The 22,665-nt window shown below is 40.6% G+C and overlaps 1 protein-coding gene across 8 annotated transcripts in view; it reads left to right on the forward strand.

Moving 5' to 3' along the window:
- The window catches only part of osbpl9 (oxysterol binding protein-like 9), a 188,751-nt gene that overhangs the window by 86,920 nt on the left and 79,166 nt on the right, over window positions 1-22,665 (forward strand). Inside the window, exon 1 of one of the 8 annotated variants that reach the window (XM_048539065.2) lies at window positions 9,016-9,202. The exons of the other annotated variants lie outside the window; for them this stretch is intronic. Coding sequence (XP_048395022.1) covers window positions 9,179-9,202 — 24 coding nt within the window. The 5' untranslated portion in view covers window positions 9,016-9,178. Of the gene's footprint in view, window positions 1-9,015; window positions 9,203-22,665 lie in introns of those variants that run through there. 8 annotated transcript variants of the gene reach the window in all.

Below are 22,665 nucleotides of genomic sequence, written 5' to 3' on the forward strand. Positions count from 1 at the left end.
CATAAAGCAAACTGCAGTGAAAAGCTTTATGTGCAGTACAGGCAGATCGTAGTAAGCACGGATGTTCAGATCAAAAGTCTTCGAGGCATTTAGGTTTCATTGCATAGGCTGTGTGCGAGGCAAGATCAATGTAATTAAGATCAGTCGTATTTGAGCCTAGACAGTCCATTCGTCAGTCAGGAAGAAGCTGTTCTTGAACCTCCTAGTGTGCGTGTTCAGGCTTCTGTATCTTCTGCCTGATGGACAAGGTTGTAGAAGATCATCATTACTAGGGTGCAAAGGGTCATGTTGGCAATCTTTGCGCAGCAGTGAGCTGTGTAAATGGACTCCATGGATGGATGGTTGGCTTCTGTGATGCTTTGGGTTCTGCAGTTTATGGTGGTCCTGGGCCAAGCATTTGCCATTCCAGGCTGTTTTAGACCAAGACAGTAAGACGAAGAGTCGGACTGAGTAAGTTGCCTTGAGGATATATTTACCAGATTGGCTGAATGGCTTCCTTCCACACTGTGTAGCTGTTTTATTGATACCACTTGAGATGTTATAACCTACAGGGCTACAAGTAACCTTCAGGAGGTGAAGGATAGAAATACAATGGTAACATCTTTTTCAACCCATCAGACAGCATGAGCTCAATGGCTTTGTTTTTATGTTGAACAATCCAGTAACTGCCTGAAAGCAAGTTTTCTAGAATTGAAGCATAGTTCGTGTCATGATGATGAATTTCTTACGTAGTTAATTGAGAATTGTAAACCAGTTTGTACTTTGTATGACTCTTGAGCCTGGGTGCTTGCATTCATGTGAATGCTTTATGATAACAATTACTTGTATTTACATAACATATTTTAGCATAATAAAACATCACAAGGGATTTCACAGGAGCTTATCAAAGCATTTATCAACAGGCATGCAAAGAAATGTGCAGACAAATGTCAAAAAGTTACATTAAGGAGGTTTTTAAAGAATATCTTTTAAAAATGGGATGAACGGCAGCTAAGTTAGTGGGGAGTTTTGGGGAGGAAATTTCAAAGTTTAGACCCATGAGGCTGAACGCATTTGTGGAGCTGTTAACAGTTGGGTTTAAGGAAGAGGCCAGAATCAGAAAAGCACAGAGACCAGAGATCATAAGTGTTTGAGAAGTTTATGGAGATGGGATGGAGTGAGACCATGAGAGATTTGAAAATGAAGAACGGAATGTAAATGTGAAATTAGCAGTCGCCAAACCTGGTAATGGCTGAACAAGATTTGTTACAACTTAGGATAATTTAATATTTCTTAAGGTTTCACAGAATTGTGTGAAAAGTTGATTTATTTCAAGTACAATGGAACTACCAGGAATGATTTCTTGAACAGATTGACCTTTCAGCAATGTGGACAATGGATTTTTTTTAAAAACAAGACTTCCTGAAAATTGTAGTACTGGTGATAACCATTTGTTTTGCTGTACAGCTCTGCTGGGACTGTAACTATCATGGTGTCACAGTGACTGCGTTGGAGAGTTTCTCCTTTTTTGTCTGGTCTTCAACTGGGATATAAGAAGCTTGGGAGGAAGGGCTGCTCAGCTGACCTCTCTCACTTCTGAACAGAAAACCTTCTTGTTGAGGTTGGGGTTAAATCTGTTTGTTTTTCTGATAGTGATTCCAGGAAATTCTCTATATTGTGCTTCTGAACAAGCTGTGTCTGCCAAGACTGCAAAGACAGAGTGACTTGCTCAAATATTACAGCAACAGACTCCACAACATTCTCCACGTTTTCCTTTTTGCTTTCAAGAATAACAAATTGTGTACAGTGGCTTGCATCAGAAAGCCAAACTCTGTCCGAAAGTAACAGTGTGGAGCTGGAGACCAGGCCAGGCAGCATCAGAGGAGCAGGAAAGTTCATATTTTGGGTCAGCACCCTTGTTCAGAAAGATTTTTTTCCACACTGTTATCTCAGACTGCAGCATTGGCAGTTCTTACTATCTCTGTCCAAAAGTCTCCTCTTCTTAGTTTTCAATAAGAGTGTGCTTGCGTTTTGAGGATGTTTCAAGAGGTCGTTTATATTTTTGAATTATGCAAAAGAATGTTAACCAATTATAGCAAAGAACAGTGCAGCTCTGGAGCATGCCATTGAGCACCCCAAACCTGTGCTGACATGTTTTGCCCTTCCATACTAAAACTGTCTTCACTGCAGGATCCATATCTCTCTATTCCCTTCCTATTTATGTATTCATCCAGATGCTCTTGACTGCTGCTATTGCGTCTGCTTCCACCACTACTGACCCCTTGTCAGTTCCAGGCACTCAACATCCTTTGTGTGATAAACTTGGCTTGCACACTGCGTCCTCTGGTAATTGCCCCCTTCACCCTGGGAATAAGCCTCATACTTTACAATCTTTTAAACTTAGGTTAGGTCACCCCACAACCTCTTTCATACCAATGAAAACAAACCTTAGTCTATCCAAGACAACATGGGGTGAAGCTGGATGAACACAGCAGGCCAAGCAGTATCAGAGGAGCAGGAAAGTTTGACGTTTTGGGTTGAGACTCTTCTTCAGAAATGAGGGAGGGGAAGGGGATTCTGTAATAGAGGGAGGCAGGGAAGGGGGATAGAAGATGGATAATGGAGAAGATAGGGTGAGAGGAGACAGACAGGTCAAAGAGGCGGAACTACAGCCAGTGAAGGTGAATGTAGGTGGGGAGTTCAAGAGGGGATAGGTCAGTCCAGGGAGGATGGACAGGTCAAGGAGGTGGGATGGGGGTGGGGCTTGAGGTGGGAGGAATGGTTAGGGAGGCAGGGACTAGCTGGGCTGGTTTTGGGATGTGGTAGAGAGAGGGTAGATTTTAAGCTTGTGAAGTCCACATTGATACCATTAGGCTGCAGAGCTCCCAAGCGGAATATGAGATGCTGTTCCTGCATCTTACAGGTGGTGTCATTGTGGCACTGCAGGAGGCCGAGGATGGACGTGTCGTTCAAGGAGTGGGGAGGTGGGGTGGGGTGGGGCAAGAGAGTGAGATGGCGGCAGTTGAAATGGTTTGTGAGGTGCAGTTGTTTGTTGTGAACTGAGCGTAGGTGTTCCACAAAGCGGTCCCCAAGCCTCCGCTTGGTTTCCCCGATGTCGAGGCGGCCACAGTGGGAACAGCGGATACAGTATACCACATAAGCAGATGTGCAGGTGAACATCTGCTTGATGTGGAAAGTCTTGGGGCCTGGGATGGGGGTGAAAGGGGAGGTATAGGGGCAGGTGTAGCACTTGCTTTGGTTGCAGGGAAAAGCGTGGGGGTGGTGGGGCTGGCGGGGAGTGTGGAGCGGACAAGGGAGTCACAGAGAGTGGTCCCTCCGGAAAGCAGATAAGGGTGGGGATGGAAAAATGTCTTTGGTGGTGGGGTCAGATTGCAGATGGTGGAAATGTTGGAGGATGATGAGTTGGATCCGGAGGTTGGTCGGGTGGTACATGAGGATGAGGGGGATTCTGTTTTGGTTATTATTGCTGATAGGGGGTCTGAAGGATGAATTGCAGGAAATGTGGGAGGCATGGTCGGGGCATTTAGATCACTGTGGAGGGGAAGTTGCATTCTTAAAAAAAAAACACGACATCTGGGATGTTCGGGAGTTGAATGCCTCATCTCTGCAGCAGATGTGGCGGAAGCGAAGGAGTTGGGAGTAGGGAATGGCCTTTTTACAGGAAGTTGGGTGAGAAGAGGAATATTCTAGGTAGTTGTGGGAGTTTGTAGGTTTAAAATGGATATCCATTTCCTGGTCGATGCCACAGATGGGGAGACAGGGATCCAGGAAGGAGAAAGAGGTGTCAGAGATGGTCCACAAACGTGACTGCCCTAGTTGACCCACTGTCTCCCCCTGCTCCTGCCCCACCGAGCTTATCGCCACCTATCTGGGTTCCATTTTCTCCCCTTTTGGTTAAGGAACTCCCTACCTACGTCTGTGACGCCACCCATGCTCTCTACCTCCTCGAGAATTTCCAATTCCCTGGTCCCCAACACCTCATTTTTATTGTGGACGTCCAGTCCCTATACACCTGCTTCTCCATGCAGATGGCCTAAAAGCCTAGTGTAATCAACACTGTCTAATTTCTGCATAATATTATTGCAGTTCACCTTCCCTCAGTTTAGCAGCTTCACCTGAGGGCTGCTGTTATCCCTATCCAGGAGTGTCTTAAAACGCTCACTATTATGGTCACTACTCCTGAAATGTTGCCCCACTGAAATGTTACTCATCTGGCCTGGCTCATTTCCCAAAACCAGGTCAAGAATAACCCCTTCCCTGGTTGGAATGTTTACATGTAGTGTCAAGAAACTCTCCTGACAAATTCTGCCCCATCCAGGCTTCTAGCACAAAGTGTGTCGAAGTTAAAATCACCCACCACAACAACTCTGCTGTTTTCACATCTTTCCAAAGTCTGTCTACATAGTCTCTTCTACAATTTCTGCTTGCTTATGAGATGCCCTTGAGTATTCCCCAGCTTTGTGATTTCACCTTCCCTTGTCCAGAGTTCTGCCCAATTATTACATCTTTCTTCAAAAATTTTTGTTATGATGATAAGCCGCAATTGTGTTTGTTAAGAAATCTCTGTAAGTCTGATAGAGATAAGGTATTTAATTGGCTATCTTGGAAACTGAAAATAATGTTGTGACTTGTAAAGTAAAGGGACTATAGGGCTGTGCATTTCCTCTAAAGAAGAGTTAAAAAATTAACTTTGTCTCTATCTCTCCACAGATGCTGTCAGAGCTAATTTCTCCAGCACTTTGTTTTTATTTTTTTGTTAACAACACCACTGATAAAAGAGTAGTCATTTTTTTTTAGGAGATAGTAAGAACTGTAGATGCTGGACAATCTGAGATAACAAGGTCTAGAGCTGGATGAACACAGCAGGCCTAGCAGCATCAGTGGAGCAGGAAGGCTGACATTTCAGGCCTAGGTGCTTTCTGAAGAACGGTCTAGGCTCGAAACGTCAGACTTTTTTTGTCTTTTTTTTAAACACTGGTATCCTCTTGATGTAAAATGCTTTATTAGAAAGTATATTTCATCATTCACCTTTTAAAAGAAATTCTGACCAACAACTTTCTTGGTGAAAACAACAAATGCTGGCAATCACATTGGGTCAGGCAGCATTTTTATAGAGAGAAAGTAAGCTCATGTTTTGAGTCTGGATGACTCATCAGAGCTGACAGGAGATGTAGAGGGGGCAGCATTTAGGCTATCGGTGGAGTGTTGAGTGCTCGATGGGAAAAAATACTGACAGTTCTGATTAGGTGATTGGGATAGGTGAATGTCAGAACAATGGTGTATTTCACTGCCAGACTTGAAAGAACAGAGTCCCAAAGGGCTGGGGGAGGGAAGAGGGGAGAGAGGACATGGTGACAGAGAATGTAACAAGTATAGCTAAAAGAAAGGGAAGGAATGGGAGTTGGTTCACAATTTGAAGGTGTTGAACTCCATATTAAATCCAGAAGTGTAAAGTTCCTAGTCTGAAGATGAGATGTTGCTCCTCCAGCAGGGGCTGTGAATTACTAGAGCACTGCAGCATTCTGAGGACAGACAAGTGGACATGTGAGCAAAATGCAGTGTTGAAATGACTGGCTTCAGGAAGGTCAAGATCATGCTTGCACACAGACTGGAGGTGTTCTGCAAAGCGGTCACCCCATTTGTGTTTGGTTTGTCCAATGGAGAGTAGGCCACATTGGATGCAGTGAATACAACACACAGGATTGGAGGGTGTATAGATGAAATGCCCATTCATCTGGAAAGACAGTTTGGGCCCTTGGATGTTGAGCAGGAAGGAGATGAAGGGGCTGTTCTGCAGTTAGAAGGGAAGGTGCTGAAGGAAGCAGGTGTGTTGTTAGTGGTCAGTGAATGGACTAGGATGTCCTGGAGGCAATGATCCCTGCGAAATGCAGACAGGGAGTGTGAGGCAAAGATGTGTTTGGTGACTGCCTACTGCTGCAATTGTCTGAAATTGCAGAGAATGTGGAGGCGGTTAGGTTGAAAAATGAGGACAAGGGGGACCCAATCACGCTGTTGTGAGTGATAGGAAGGGGCAATGGCAGAAGCTCAGGTGATAGGTCAGATTTGGTTGAAGGCCCTGTCAACCACAGTGGTGGGAAGCCATGGGTATGGAAGAAGCAAGGTATGTCAGCAGCGCTGGTTTGGAAGATGGTGTCATCTTAACAGACATGACGACGTAGGCGAAGGAACTGGGAGAATGGGATGGAATCCTTGCAGGACATGAGGTGTGAAGAGATGTAGTGAAGGTAGCTATGGGAGTCCATAGCTTTGTAGAGGATGGGAGTGGACAGTTTATGCCCAGAAATGGACACAAAGAGGTCATTGGAAAGAAATGGAAGTGTCGCAAATAGACTATATGAAAGCTGTAGAGGGGTGGAAATTTGAGGGAAAATGAATACATTTTTCAGGGTTGTTGTGGGAGCATCAGGTGGCACTGAAACAGTTGTCGTTGTGCCAACATGAGTTGTGGGAGAGGGCTGGTGTAGGACTGGAGCAAGGATTGTTTCAGATAGCCCTTAAAGAGGCATACATAACTGGGAACCATATGGATGCCTATAGCCACTCCTTGGACTTGGCAGAGGTGAGATGAATTAAAGGAAAAATTGTTCAGGTTAGAGAACAAATTTAGTCAAGCAGAGGAGAATGGTGGTGACTGGGGATTTTCAGCCCTCTAGTTGAGCAAGATGCCGAGAGCCCTCAGACCATCCTGGTGGGGAATGGAATTACACAGGGATTGGACATCTCTGGTGACCAGGGAACTGCAAATTGTCAATATGGTGGAGGGCATCAGAGGAATCACAGACGTAAGTGGGCAGGGTCAGGACAAATGGAGAGAGGATGGAGTCAAAGTAGGGCTTTGAGCCTCCACAAAGTAAAAAAAAAATCAGCAGCCAAATTGCAACGGCCCTGCCACTGTGATGACCTCATTAGTTTTTAAGTAGTGGAAAGTCTCTGATAGACCCATTTTGTGTTCCTAAATTTCTTTGTGCTCTCTTCATGCAAATGACAATTGATAATGTCGCCAATTTATAACTTTCTTTCAACCAAAGGTATTATGCCTCAAAGGCAATCGCTGGTGGAATTTGCTGGAGGGCCTAAACACTGATTCCAGTGTTTCTGTTTGAGCCATCATGTCTCGGCCAGCAATTATAAACAGATGTTGTGCTGAGTCTAACACCCCTGCTTTTGTATGATTTCCTGATGCACCTGACGAGTAGCTTTTTCGTTTGAACATTATTTCTGGTATCAGATAACACCACCTTTTCAAGAGGAGTGTTCCAGATCATGGTAATGCTGAGTTCAGAAAAACATTCTCCTCCTTTCTCTTGGGCTGATGATCCTCTTCTGCCTAGTACATTCTGTGTATTGCAATGTACCTACATATATATTAATTACATTAGAACAAATGTTGAAAGCTAATACAGTCACAACCGCTTTAAACATTCAAGGTTAAAATGAACAATCATTCACACTTGGCAAAAAGCCATAACCATTATTAATTTGCATTAATATCAGTTTCAAAGTTGCTGGTTAAAGTGTATTTGATGCTGTTCATTTTTGACCAAAATAGCCTTGCTTTGTTGGCAATCCTCAATCATAGAGGCTGTGTTTGTTAAGGAATACAATGCCAAACATGATTTCTAATTAGATTATGATTTAAAACCAGTTTTATTTTGCAGTCCTAACTTTTAAAATTCAATCTCATACCATGCTAGAAAAATAAAAATGATTCTTTTGTTAATTAAAATTCAAACATTTAACAGTAGCTGAAAGCTCTGAAAGTTTGTCTTAGATGGCCTTTTGTATCGCCATTTGATATTGCTGAGATGTGTCATAGTTATCTTGGCTATATCAGTACAGCCATGACTAAAATGCTTGAAAAAAATAAGGCAAAGGTTTTACAGCTCTGAACAGAAATGCAACCCATGTAATGCAGCCAAAATAATAATTTTGCAGCAACATTGTTTAAAATAATCACTTGTAGATTGCGGTATATGCTGGTCAAGGAATTCGACACTGACAACTTCAAGATGATTAACTAAATTATTGTTTCTGAATTTTCATGATGCTCTCGAAGTATTGTTTTGATAGCCTTTTCAGTTTGGGGTTTGCTCATTAGTAAACTACAGTCATACTGTTAGACTGACATTGGCCTTTGTAAATAACGGCCAAATTATTTTCACATGAATCAGCTTGCTTTAAAGAATCCAGACTGTAGTATGTGTTTTTTTTCAAACTTATTTGCTAATTTAGGACTAGGTGTTTGGCTTGTAAAGATGTTGAGTTTGTACTCATGGTATATATAGCTAACTCAAAGATCTGATGCATTTATCATCAAATAAACTGTAAAAATCGACCAAGATACTTAGTCTAACAGCTATTTGACCTCCAAAAAGGTAAACATTGTAGTAACCTCTCTGGCCAAACCGGAGGGTTGAAATGCCTTTCCAATCGCAGAATCTTTTTTCTTCCTCAACTTTGAAACCACAGCACTTGCATGTGACGTGACTTTGTTTGTTTGTCTTATTAATGCTCTGTTGCTTCCAGCTTATGTGACCTCTGGCAACCAGATATCTTGATGTTATCAGCACTTGATGTTTCAACTAAAAGATTAAAATTATTTTTAAATAGAGTTCTGATGTTGAAAGCTTAGAACTTTATCGTTCAGTACTATCTTGATGTTTTTTGTAAACTACTAACTGTCTGTGACAACATGTCAAGTGGTTTCAAATACATCTGAAATGCATGCTATGGAAAGCTTTCTTAAAAAGTTTTTAAAATTGTTTCCTGCCGTTGTACGCAACACTATCACATATCATGGTTCTCACATTGAAGAAGTCTTTGTGAAGACTTTTATTTAAAATTAAATAGAACCTATATGTAAACAAAGAATGTTATGTCCTAATAAAGCTCATATGTGATCATCCTCGACCAATCCGTGCAAGCTCTTATAATATACATACTCTTTAGCCAATCCGTGAAGCTGCTGTGTACAGCTTCTGAAGTTCACAGATTAGCAAATAGAGGAAGTACTGTGCCGTGTAGGTTCTACAACCAGAGTCTTTAAAATTAATTCTGCATACAGTTTTTTGTCTTGATTGAGCTGGAGGAAAATAAATTCTTTATTTTACAATGAGAACATGGAAGCTTTAATGTTGGAATGAAGTAGGTGAGAATAATGGCATTGAAAGGATTCACCAGCGTAAGTTGCAAAACCTCTTCAATTAGGAAGTAGGCCGTGGTGCTTTCTGCTTTAGATTTGCCTGTGGTAATTTTAAATGGCGAGCTTTTAACTTCAGAGCTGTAAATAGGCTATGTTTGTGAGTGAATAGTTCTGTCTTGTGTTTTGGATCGTGTGTAACGTGCATGACATTTTACTTACAATTTTTAAAAATTAGGATTGTGACATTGCTCTGTTAATACTGAAGTGTTAGAATATTGTAAGCCATTTTTCTCCAAAAGATGTCAAGTAGCACAGAATTTTACTTGTGGTATTCTTGTATCAAAGGCAACTGTTTAATATCCCATTTCTCCCTCCGTCCTGGTTATAGAAAAAGTGTGTTTCTGTAATTTTAGCATCATCAAACTATATGTGTACTAACTTTAAATCTCAGAAACTCATAATATCAGGTCACTCTTTAAGTACTTAATGCTTTGCAAATTAATTTACAGGTCATAATCTCAATATGATGTTTATTTGTATTTGTGAGAGAAAACTGAAGTACCTGTAGATGTGTAATCCTAATGCTAAATGAGCAAGGCAATTTTTTTTTGAATAAAAAAATCATTACTTTCCCCAACAATATTTTCCACTCTACTGAAAATAGTGACTTGTGCTTGGTTATGGTCTGTGGTTGGAGCTTGTTTTTGGATATCTTCTCCAAGTGATCATTGCTCCCTTATACAGTTGGACAACGACGTTGGCAGAGTTATCCCATAGAAGTTTGATACTGTCCTTATGGAATCCATACAAGTTCACTTACAGCAAGGGTAATTAGTTAGTGACTAGGAATAAGAATGTTTACACTGTTGAGGGTATTTTCTTCTTTTTCTTCTTATGCACAGGAAACTGGCAAAACAGCTTTACCACTTGAGTTCCATTCCTTTGATTTAATTGAAGTGAAAATCAGGCAAGTTCTGTAATGATTGAGCAATCCACTTCACTAGATGCCACCCAGGTAATGATGAACAATTCATCCTATCTGGGCCCAGGATCCTGACCCTACTAACCCACTTAGTGACGTTGTAGTGGATCAAATATGTAAGATTTAAGGTATTTTCTAGATTTTTTAAAAAAACCTGTTCAGGAACCTTTTGCTTGTCCTTTACCCCAGGTGTAAATTACTTAATTGCTTGATATTTGAATATTGCACATTTTTAGTAAAAGATTTAAAGTTAGATCATGTTTGATTTTATTGACAATGCGTATGAGAGCATAGCAGATATAATTTATTTAGGAATAAATTATAATCAGATTGACACCTCCTTATTTCGCCAATTACATCATTTTTAGAACTTAAAATAAATTCCAAGTCACTTCCACAAATGTTACTTTCAGTTCATTGTCCTGAAACTATCCTTTGTTGCAGTGATTTGCCAGTGCTCACTCTCTTTTGTGTGAGGTAGCTGTGATAAAAATAGTTAAAACAGACAGTTGGTGTCTGCTTTAGTTTTGTTAACTGAATTGTTTCCTCAGCTATTAGTTATTTTATCATTGACTATGAGGCACATCACACAATATGAGAGTTGTTAGGAGAATTTAAATCAGTGAAGTGACGAAAATGTAAAATGCGACCGTTTCAAGATTAACTCTTGATGGACATTTTGAGATGTAGATGACACGCAAAATTAATAATTTTATCATGCAATTTGATTGCTGTATGCACGGAGATCTTCTGGTCATTTCAAAATCATAATGCTACAACAGATCATTCTCCCTGTTGAGTGCATGTAATTTCTCGATTGGATAATCCAAACAGTGCCACTCCTCTGCTTTACAATCGAAGCTCCTCGAAGTTTATTTCCCTTGAGCACATTGAGTTATGATTTGAATTCATTGATCATCTGCTCTTCTACCACTCCCATAAGTAGCATGTTTTAACTCATCACCAGCTGCTTGCCTTAAACCTTAAATCTTTGCTCTCTGCTTCTTGTACAATTGGCTAGTTGCAACAGCTTTTCTTTGTATACCTTCGTTAGCATGTTTATAATTTAATACACTCCTAACTAGTCTCCCCTCACTCCTTTTTGTGCAAGAACAATCCCAGCTTCCTAACCACGTAATTAAAATCTCTCATAAATCTCTGCGTTCTCTCAAGAACCCTGATATTCTTGCTAACATATTGTGATCAGAATTAGAAGCAACACTGACCTAAATGGAATTTTAAGACGATTCAATTTATTTCCTGCCCTTGTGCTCAAACCATTATTGATGAAACACAAAATCTTACATGCTTTGCAGCTACTCTCTTCAAAGATATGTGCACATGAACCCCTAGTTTACTCTGTTTCTGCACATTCTTTAGAATTGTGCCATTTAGCCTTTATCATCTATGATTCTGTGAAACTGCCACTCTTCTTTCTGCCAGTATCCATCACCTCACATTTCTCTGTATTGAATTCCATCTGCAGCTTGTGTGCCCTTTCTACTCACCTATCCGTGTTCTGTTACAGACAATTGGTATAATCCTCAGTGTTTGTTGCACATCAAAGTTAGGTATGATTGCCAAAATATGGTATTTTGATGGGAAGATAGATGCTTTCCATGTGGTCTGGCTTGTGCCTGATAAATTCACTTGCAAAATACGATATACTACGGCTCATTTTTCTGTCCTTGAAACAATTTTTACCCAAACTGACACCGAGTCTCAATTTTGTTAACCGGCCTCATAGGTGTTACATAGGTCATAAGCCTTATTAAAATTTATTGTATTTCACTTATCAACTTGGTTTGTTCCTTCAGACGGAGGAATGTGGGCTAGCTCTCCTTTGCTCACGCTTTCCAAGTGCCTGTTAGTTCTTTTCATGATTGTTAACTCTTTAAAGTCTTGACCAATACTGATGTTAAACAGACTAGCCTGGTGCTGCTAGGAATGTATCTAAGTAAGTTGAGAAGATTATGTCAAGTCAGGCTGAATCCCAGGTTGCAAAATAATGTTCTCTGTAAGGTCTGCATTCACATAGCCACTGGGTGATTCCACGTGCTGATTGATGGCCGAAACATTGGCTTTTATATGTGGAAACTATTGCCTTGCATGATCTTCAATGGGCTGCGCAGTGGGGAAAAAAGATTTAGGGGCATGGTCGGATAGAAGCCACCTGAATTAGGCAATTTGTCCAATCTGAGTATAGCCGACCTTTCCACAACATTATGCCCACCAATTTTCTGTCCATAAATTAACACTAACACCACTGCTTCACCATTTAACCTTATTACCTATCTTATTACTTAGTAAATACTGGTACAAGGCATTGTTTAAGTATTCTAGCCATTCCCGAGATCTCAAGCACTCTATTTCCACCTACTTTGTCCCAAAAAGGACCAATCCCTCCTTAAGCCAATTAATTACAGCATATGCCATTCTGTGGCCATGTTCACTCTTTGCCAGTCTTAGTTTCTTCTTCAGTTTCGCTCTCTCCTTAATGTAGTTGACGTGGTTCTCAATAGCCAAGTTGACCTGACATGCATGTGCACCATTTCATGTTTTATTATTTTAATGCTCCCAAACTACACGAATGAACCTGTCCAGAGGGACATTGGTTCTGTTGATGTTTAACTCATGCCTTTTCCAGCAGGCCTTGATAATGCTGAAGATCTCCTGCTCCAGGTCCTAAGTTGGGGAAAACAGCCTTCCATTTGTAAAAGACCACACACTCTTTCTTTTCTTTTGGACTTTGAGGGGGAAAAGAAAGATATTGCTTGAAACCAAGGTAACTGTGTGAAGAGATGCTGCAGCTTTAAAAATCACTTCTACTGGACCATATTGTGACTTAAGTACAATGTTTTCCTGGAAGGGAGAAGCAAGCACTGTTGTTCTGATGAAGGGAGAAGCAAGCACCGTTGCGCTGATGAAGGGACAACTGCTTAATGGCAATGTTTTGATTGGCTCTGACCAGGTGACCTACAAGCCTACAAAGTCAAAGTGTCAGAAAAACTTTCCCTGCCCCCCCCCCCCTCCTGTGTGGAGTACACAAAAGTCTACAGTCTAGCTAACTGTCTTCATTTGTCTTTTTCTGCAAATCCCATGTTTTTGCAGAGGAATAAAATACAATCAAAGATAGTGAAATAGTGAATTCTGAAGTAGTGAATGAAAGAGAGCATTTGTCTGTAAATAACCTTGCATCAGCAGGAAAGAAATAAAAGGAATTGAAGAAACCTAAAGAAATCAACTCGTGTGGTCCAAACTAATGCTATAGAATAATGTTTCCCTGAAATTTTTTTGCCCTGTTCCACTATGTTTTGTCTGTCTTTTTATGTCCATTTGTTTGTGAAAGGGGGCATTTTAAAAGGGTTTAAGTTGGCCCATGTCTGCTGATGCCAGATATGCACTTGTGGCTGCACGGGTGCTCAATTTCAGAAATGTTACAACATCACGGTATTCCAGTGATATCATACGCAATGGAACTGTGCTTGCGCAAAAAAGAAGCTGGCGAGTTAGGGAAGATGAGGATGGGGATGGAGATGTGGAGGATGGTGGGAATTACAGGGACCACTGCCCTGTCCACCCCCTTGACAGCTGTCCCTCCTCCCCAAATTTCTAATCACCTCATCTGTCCTCACCTTTTGCACATTCATACCTCAATTTACCACCCTCTCGTATCACCCTTCATAACTGTCTACTCTCCTTCCCCTCTCACACTTGCCAGCTCCCCCTATCAGCCATACCAAGTTTAAAGCTGAACTGGATTTAATGTACATATGCTGGTTCTGGCAAACATGTTTGCACAAATGTCAGCAGCGCACTGCACATGCATGTGATGACTGTAGGCACAGCCTTTAAGTTGCATAGAGTTGTAAGTTAACAATTCATTTTTTTTTAATTGCCATTGGTTAAAGACAACTTTTGTTTTGTAATAAATAGTTATTTTCTGAAGTACAGAAACCTGGCAAATATTTTGTTAAAGATAACAAAGTGTGGAGCTGGATGAACACAGCAGGCCAAGTAAGTTAATCAGAGTTAGCCAGGTAGATTGGGGACTTTGGATAGTTTGACGAAATCTTTTGACATTTGTGACAACTTTGGGAAATCAATTCCATACACTAAGCCAGTGAGTTGTGACATTTACAAAATAATAGTTTTATCGAGATTAATGCTCATTGATTTTTCTAAAGTTTACCATGTGTACTCAGCACTTTTATCCTGTGAAGTCAATTGTAGCATTAATCACCTCTTTAAAGTTGCAGTGAAAGTAAGATTAATTGTAAATCTAAGAACTTTACTGGAATAAAAGTGCTTTTAGTGTTTTGTAACTAAGTCTGTTTGATTCTGAACTGTGAGACTTTGTGCAATGAGTTAAGAATAATACTTTTGAGGAGTTTCACTTTGTGTTGTAACAAGTTCCTTTCTTTCCTCCCTTTTGTGGTTAAGAAAAAGTGGGTCCTTCGTATTTTTGTGTACATGAGTTACTAATTCAGTGATTCAACTTCCTCTTAGCTTCTGATGAGAGAGTGGGTTCTGATGAGTGTACTCAATTTGGGAACGTAACATTTGAAAGACTTAATTGTCTGACCACTAATCATTTTATGATTATCAACACAATACTCATCAAGATAACCAAGTGTAGGGCTGGATGAACACAGCCAGCCAAGCAGCATCTTAGGAGCACAAACGCTGACGTTTCAGGCCTAGACCCTTCATCAAGATTCTGACATGTCTAAATCTTTGCATATGAACCTCTTTAAAAAAAAAAGCAAGGTTTCTTCAAAGACTTTTAATAGCTCAAGTCAACAAGTTGCTAAGTGAATGAGTTGAGTGGCTCGAACCACTGAAGTTGTGTGCTTGATTGGTGCATACTTAAACTACTTCAGTAGCAGTTGGGGTAAACACTGCTTTTGATCTGTCCCCTCAAGTTTAGCTACTTTGTCCAGTGATTTTCTTTGAAAATGTACTTGTAAGCATACTAACTTTTGTTGATCTTCCCTATTCCCTTTGCAAAGGAGGTATGAATTAGAAGAGAACAAAGTCAAGTAATTGTTTTGTTATGTAAGAAGCATCCAAACGCTGGATAGCTATGAGTAATATTTCTATGTTCATATAATTCTTAATAGTTGGGAAAAGGCCAGATGTTCTATTAAGCTGGCCTCGTTTTCATGATTTTGGAACATATGGCTCGCCATGTCCCAGCGTGCATTAGCATTAAATATTCTGGAGGAGGCAAAAATGGAAAAGAAAAGTCCCTTTTCTGGTTCAAAACAAATTACTAGAGAGGTACAGAGGAATTTGACTGAAATATTAGTGACAAGTTCTGGAGCAGAAGTCCTCAGTACTATTGCCAGAATATTGTCAGGGTACATAGTCTTTGCAGTATCCCGTGTCTCCAACCACTTCTTTATATCACTTTAAGTGAATTGAATTGGCTTACGACTGGCATCTGTGATGCTGGGGGCCACCAGATGTATGATGCACTTGGCACTTCTGGCTGAAAATTGCTGCAAATCTTCAGTCTCACCTTTTGCAATGAGGTGTTTGCTCTTCCATCATTTGAGAATGGGGATATTTGTGGAGGCTTCTCCTCCAGCGAGTTGCCTCATTATCCACCACTGTTCACAACTGGATGTGCCACGACTGCAGTGTTTAGATTGGCTCCATTGATTATGTTTGGTATACACACAGTTGTGTTTGGTAACTTCACCATGTTGACATCTCATTTTTAGTACTGCTCCTGGAATGTCCTCCTGCACTCTCCAGTGAGCCAGGGTTTTGATCCTCTGGCTTGATGGTAATGGTTGTTTGATGATATGCCAGGCCATGAGACTACACGTTAGCTTGGAGAACATTTCTATTGATGCCCCACAGCCCCTCCTGGATGCCGAGTGTTGAGTTGCTAACTGTGTTTAAATCTGCCCCAAATGACATGGTGATCGTGCCATGCAGCAAATTTTTGGCAGAGTTATTCGGAATGGAGGCAGAAAAAAATGTTGAGTTAAGAACACAACCAGATCATCGGTGATCTTCTAGTTTGGCAGAGCAGGCTGTTGGGACTGAATGACCTTCTCCTGCCCCTATGCTCTGAAAACCTGTTCAGGATTAACTCCGCACATCTAATCTGTTAAAACACACTGTTTACCTAAGGGACATTGTGGTGTTCTTCTGAGTTCTGGCGACAGTTCGTACTAATGTAATTTATAAGGTAATCTAATTTACTTTGGCTGTGTATTACTTTGTGAATCTTGAGCAACCTGTGCACTGCTAATACCAACATTATTAAGAGTTATCTAAAATTCATGTAAGCTTGCTTTCTCTCCATGGAAGCTGTCTGACCTGCTGTGGTCTCCATCATTTGTTGTTAGTACAGATTCCAGCATCTGCAATAACATATTCCTAATTTACTCTCTCTCTCTCTCTGGTTTTGAGCATTGTGATTTTTAGACAAGTATCTGACCTACATGAAACATGTTGTATTTAGTTAGGATACTTCCTATTCCTGTTTGCATGTCGAATTCTTTTTGCAAAAGATCCTGTACTTGACCAGTTTTAACCCCATCTCTCTGGATTGAGTCACATCGACATGCTTATTGATTATATCCTTTGCTGCCACTCTCCAGTGGTGCTATATAAAAAAAAATAAGAACAATAGGACACCAGCCTCTAGGCCATTCAGCATCATTTGCTGTGACTGTCTGACAGAGGGAGCCAATTCCTAATCCAATACATATTTGCATTGTTTGTATGAGATTGTAGTTTATGCACTAACTGAGTTAAGGTACCTTACCGAAAGGTTTGGTATGGCCACACAAAAAGTATGTGCCAGATTGTTGGTCTGGCAGTATCTGCAGAGTGAAAGCAGAGTTAACGTTTTGGGTCCAGTGACCCTCCTTCAGTGTTTTGAAGAAGAGTCACTGGAGCCTAAATGTTAACTCTGCTTTCTCTCCATAGATGTAGTCAGACCTGCTGAGATATTCCAGCAATTTCTGATTTTGTTTCTGATTTTCCAGCGTCAACAGTTCTTTGAATTTTCTTCTTTGTTGGAAGCCATGTTGAATGTCTGTATTGACACATTATCTTTCTTAAAATTCCCTCAAGTAATTTCCCGACAATTGATGTCAGGTTGATTGGCATGTAGACGCTGTCCTTTGATTTGTCTTCATTGCCTTGAAAATCCGAGTTGAGTTACCTTTCTCATCAAAGGGAAGAATCATTGGCTATTTTCGAAAAATGATTAAATAATTTATATAAACTATTTTTCAATAATTTTCAACAATTGAAGAGATAGGTAAGGGCAAATCGAGAATCCTGGCAATGTTGAGATTTTCTGTTCTTTGCAAGGTGAAACGTTGATCTATTTTTAAATATAATTGTACTGACTAAAGTATAGCCTGCTTAATTAAGGATATGAGTTTAGTTCATAGGAATTGCTAATGATACAAATTAAAAAGCTGGAAATGTGTTTAAATTTGTTCCGAATGGTTTATGTCAGATTTATAATGATCTGCGAGGTTGAAGAGGTTGAAGAAGCTTCTATGATTATTGTTATGGACTTTTTTCACTGATCTTCAAATTGGTTTCTTGTTGTTATTGTCTTCATGTCAAAAGGGCTGAAGAGTTCATTTGCGAAACATTTTGAAAAATTTTCCCATGTTCAATGGAAAAAGTAAGCCCTGAGGTCCATCGAATCAATCAATTACTGTGCAGCTAATATTGTGACATAATTGGAGAATTGACAACTTTTTAAATTAATTTATGGGATGAGGGCGCTGCTGGCCAGGCCAGCATTTATTGCCCATTTCTAATTACCCAGAGGGCAGTTCAGAGTCAACCACATTGCTGTGGGTCTGGAGTCACAAGGAAGCCTTCAGAAAAGGGTCAAGGCCCAACACGTCAGCTTTCCTGCTTCTCTGCTGCTTGGCCTGCTGTGTTCATCCAGCTCTACACCTTGTTATCTCAGATTCTCCAGCATCAACAGTTCCTTCTCTGTACACTTGAACTCAGAAGGTGGGTTAGAAATGATTGAAACAATTTTAACTGGAGTTTTTTTGATATTTAAAGGTACAGGAACTTGCTTGTCACATTATTTTTGCCTTCTGTAATTGCTACGAAACAAGTTAGATCATGCTGAGTAGTGTTCCATTGACAATTTGGCAGCGTGACGACATGGTGGCTTAGCGGTTAGCACTGTTACCACGTAGTGCCATGCCCTGGGTTTGAGTCCAGTCTCGGGTGACTGTGTGGATTTTCTCTGGGTACTCCCGGTTTCCTCTCAAAGTCCAAACATATGCAGGTTATGTGGATTGGCCTTGCTGAATTGCCCGTAGTGTTCGGGGATTTTCAGGCTCAATGGATTAGCCATGGGGAATGCAGGCTCACAGCGATAAGCTGGAATGTGGGTCTGGGTGGGATGCTGTTTGGAGGTTTGGCCCCTCAATGGGCCAAATAGCCTACTTCCACACTATAAGGATTTTATGATTCTATGATTCTAATTAACCATTTGCCATTTTCAGCGTGAGACTGGACTGGGATTAGTCAATTGACTGAGTGGGTACCACAGCAATGTACATAATTGTGATCGCAAGGTCATTATGGCATGATCCATTGGATAGTTAATAGGCCATCAATGGAATGAGTTTACAGGTGCATCTCTTCCTCCCCCTCCCTCCCCCTCTATCTGTCTTTGTGTTATCTGCCATCACCCACTACTTACCCAAAGTGTATTACTACATCTGTCTTGTGAAACTGCCGCAATAGGAGTCATCAAAACCAGGTTCTTCTTGATCACTATGGATCAATGGCTCTCTGCTCTGTGCAGCGACTCAATTTGAGTGGATGAGAGGCCAAGATAATTGGTTTTACCCATTGAATCTCATTTTCATTTAACAATGATCATTTCGTTATTTTGTGAAGTAGCTAAAGTCAACTTTTCTCAAAGGTTAGAGAGACTTGGAATATTACAACAATATTGGAGAAGACCTTAGAAAAAGGGCTCAAAATTATGAAAGACTTTGATGAAATTTTAAAAGATATGGTTCTGCTGTTGTGTTTTCATAAATAGAAAAGATAAAGTTAAAATCATAAAGCATGAAGCGGAGTATTCGGATAACTTTTAAATATGAACAGTTGTTGGAATATTTATGATCTACGATAGTAAAGGCTGATGGAGACCAATATCCATAAAGATTATAAAACTAAGGAGATAACATTTTGAAAATAAAATTTTAAAATGATTGTATTTTTAGTTCATTTTCCCAGTTGTTCTTTCAGGAGTCAATACAGGAATGATTAATCGATCAGCCTCAGTCAGTGCTTCTAAATTTTCCATTTTCTATTTTATACAACAGAGCTAGAATTGTTTCTCTCTTCTGTTCATGTTGTCAGTGTGTGATCTAAAAAGTAGATGACTCCATTGATTTAATTTCGGGACTTTATTGAAAATTGTGTCCATCTTAAAATTTATTCCTCAACCAGGAAATTTTCCAGGATGCTGCCTGGACTGGAAGGCAGGTCATATGAGGAAAGGTTGAGGGAGCTAGGGCTTTTTGTATTGGAGCGAAGAAGGATGAGCGATGACTTGATTGAGGTGTACAAGATGATGAGAGGCATAGATAGAGTGGATAGCCAGGGACATTTTGCCAGGGCAGAAGTGACTATCGTGAGGAGGCATAATTTTAAGGTCGTCGGAGGAAGGTATGGGCGAGATGTCAGAGGTAGTTTCTTTCCTCAGAAAGTGGTGGGTGCATGGAATGCACTGCAAGCAGCGGTGGTAGAGTCAGATACATTGAGGACATTGAAGTGGTTCCTGGATAGGCACATGGATGATATTAAAATGAAGGGTACGCAGGGTAGTTTTGATCTAATAGGTCAGCACAACATCGTGGGCTGAAGGGCCTGTACTATGCTGTGCTGTTTTATGTTATAACCACCATTTGAACAGGTTACCTGATCACTATCATCTTGCTGTGTTGGATCTTGCCGTGTGTAGTTTGGTTGCCATGATTCCCTGTATTGCTCTCGCAAAATTACTTCGTGTATACTTGATTGTTATTCAAGTATCTGGGAGGCATTGTGAGGTTATGAAAGGTACTACACTACAGGTTGGGAATCCCTTACCAAAAGCCTTGGGACCAACTGTTTTTTTTCAGATGAAGGATATTTTTGATTTTCAGATATACCTACCCTACCATTTAAGATAGTTTAGTAATATTGCAAGATCAGAACAAAAATATTAATTTAATTCTTGGTCTCGTATCCTCGTCCGTAAGGGAGTGGGTTCGCATTATTTTTATCAAAAACCTGCTGGTATTTGTAAACTTTTTCCCTTATCTCTGCACTTTGATGATGCTTTGTCTCCATTTGTTGCTGCGCTTACTATTTAGGTTGGTTCGTGTTTTTATCTGTCCATTTGGGCCTTTTTAGAAAAAAAAATTGCTTGGCCTGCTGTCTACAGGTCCGTTTGAATAGATCTTTAGTTTTTAAACCTTTTTTAGGTTTTTGGACGTGCAGATAAAAGAAAGTCAACCTGTCATCCTCTTTATGTCGACACCTCTGGGCCCGTGTCAACTTTTGCTGACGTAATATTACTGATCCGTTTTTGTGTGTGTGTGTGTGTGTGTGTGTGTGTGTGTGTGTGTATGTGTGTGTTCAGGCATCTACCACCTTCTGTTTAAAACAAAATAAAAATTTTCTTGCATATCTCCTTTTTAAACTTTCTCCCTCTCACCTTTAAACCTATGCCCTCTAGTATTTGACATTTCCACTCTGGGAAAGAGACTCTAAGTATCCATCATGTCCATGCCTGTCATAATTTTGTAGTCTTACAAAAAAAGATCAAGATTTGTCCAGCCTCTGCTAATAGCTCCAACAAGAACAACCTCTACTTCTAGTTAATACACCCCAATGCAGCCAACATCGAAGTAAGCCTTTTCTGCGCCCTCGCCAAAGACTCGGCATCATTCCTGTTGTGTTGCAACCAGAACTGCGCAGAGTACTCAATGTAGCCTGACCAATGTCTTGTACAGCTGCACTATGACTTGCTAGCTTTTATATTCAGTCCTCCAACTAATGAGGGCAAACATGCTACGTGCCTTCTTAATCACCTTATCCACTTTATATTGCCACCTTCAGGAAGCTGTGGACCTGCACCCTATGATCCCTGTATTGCTCCTTAGGCTCCAGCAATTTACAGAATACTTTGATGTTGCATTTGACCGCCAATGTGCATCACCTCACACTTAGCTGGATTAAACTTCACCTGTTATTCTCTGCCCAACTTCCCAGCTGATCAATATCCTGCTGCATCCTTTGATATTGTTTCTCACTATCCACAATTCTACCAGTTTTCTTGTCACCTGCAAATGTACTAAGCATATCACTGATATTTTCATTGAAATCTTTTACATTTATTACAAACAGCCAATGTCTCAGCACCGAACTGTGCAGAACACCACTGGTCATAGCCCTCCAGTCAAAAAGACACCTTTCCACAACTATTCTCGTCTGCTCATGGCTGAGCCAATTTTGTCTCCAACCTGTTAATGAACCATGGATTGCATGTGGTATGATCTGGACCAGACTACCGTGAGGTACCTTGTCAAATGCTTTAGTAAATTCCATGTAGGTGACATCCACTGCCTTATCCTCGTCAATTAGCTATCTCTTTTCCTCATAAAAACACAATTAAGTTTGTGAGACAAGACCTCCTCTGCTTAAAGCCATGCTGGCTATCCCTAATAAGTCCATTCTTGTCCAAATTTAACTAAATCCTGCCCCTAAAAATGTTCTCCAGTAATTACCCTCCCACTGATGTGAGGCTCTCTGGTCTGTTATAATTTCCTTGATTCTCCCTGTTCACCTTCTTGAACGAAGGAATAACAGCGGCTATTCTTCATTCTCCGAGAACCTTAGCTGTGGCTAAAGATGATATAAAGCTACCTGTCAAGGCCTCGGCGATCTCCAAATCCCAACACCTCCTTAACGTTGACATGTTCTAGAATATCAACAAAATCCTCTCTGAACATATCATTATCCATGTCTTTCTCTTTGGTGAGTACCAATGCAAAGTGCTCATTTAGGAACTTGCTCACTTCCTCTGGCTCCACACAGGCTTCCTTCTTTGTTGTTGAGTGGACCTACTCTTTACTTGTCCCCTTCTTGCATCTAATATAGTACAAAGTGTCTTGAGACTCTCCTTAATCCTACCTACCAAGGACATTTCATGGCCCTGTAGCCCTCCTAAATTCCTTTCTGCTCCCTTTTTACTGCTCAAGTGCCTTATTTGATTACTGTTTCCTAGACATGGCATATGCTTCCTTTATCTTTTTGACTAAACTTTCAATACCTCTTGTCATACAAGGTTCCTGAATCTTGCCATCCTTGTCTCTTCAACCTCATCAAAACATGCTGGTCCTGAACTCTGGTCAGCTGGCTTTTAAAAGACTCCTACACGTCAGACATGGATTTACCTTCAAACAGCTTCGCCCAATCCAATATTTCCAGTTCCTGTTGTAAATAGCCT

This window comes from Stegostoma tigrinum, chromosome 8 (genome assembly GCF_030684315.1).
Source record: "Stegostoma tigrinum isolate sSteTig4 chromosome 8, sSteTig4.hap1, whole genome shotgun sequence".
Classification (NCBI taxonomy): Eukaryota; Metazoa; Chordata; class Chondrichthyes; order Orectolobiformes; family Stegostomatidae; genus Stegostoma; species Stegostoma tigrinum.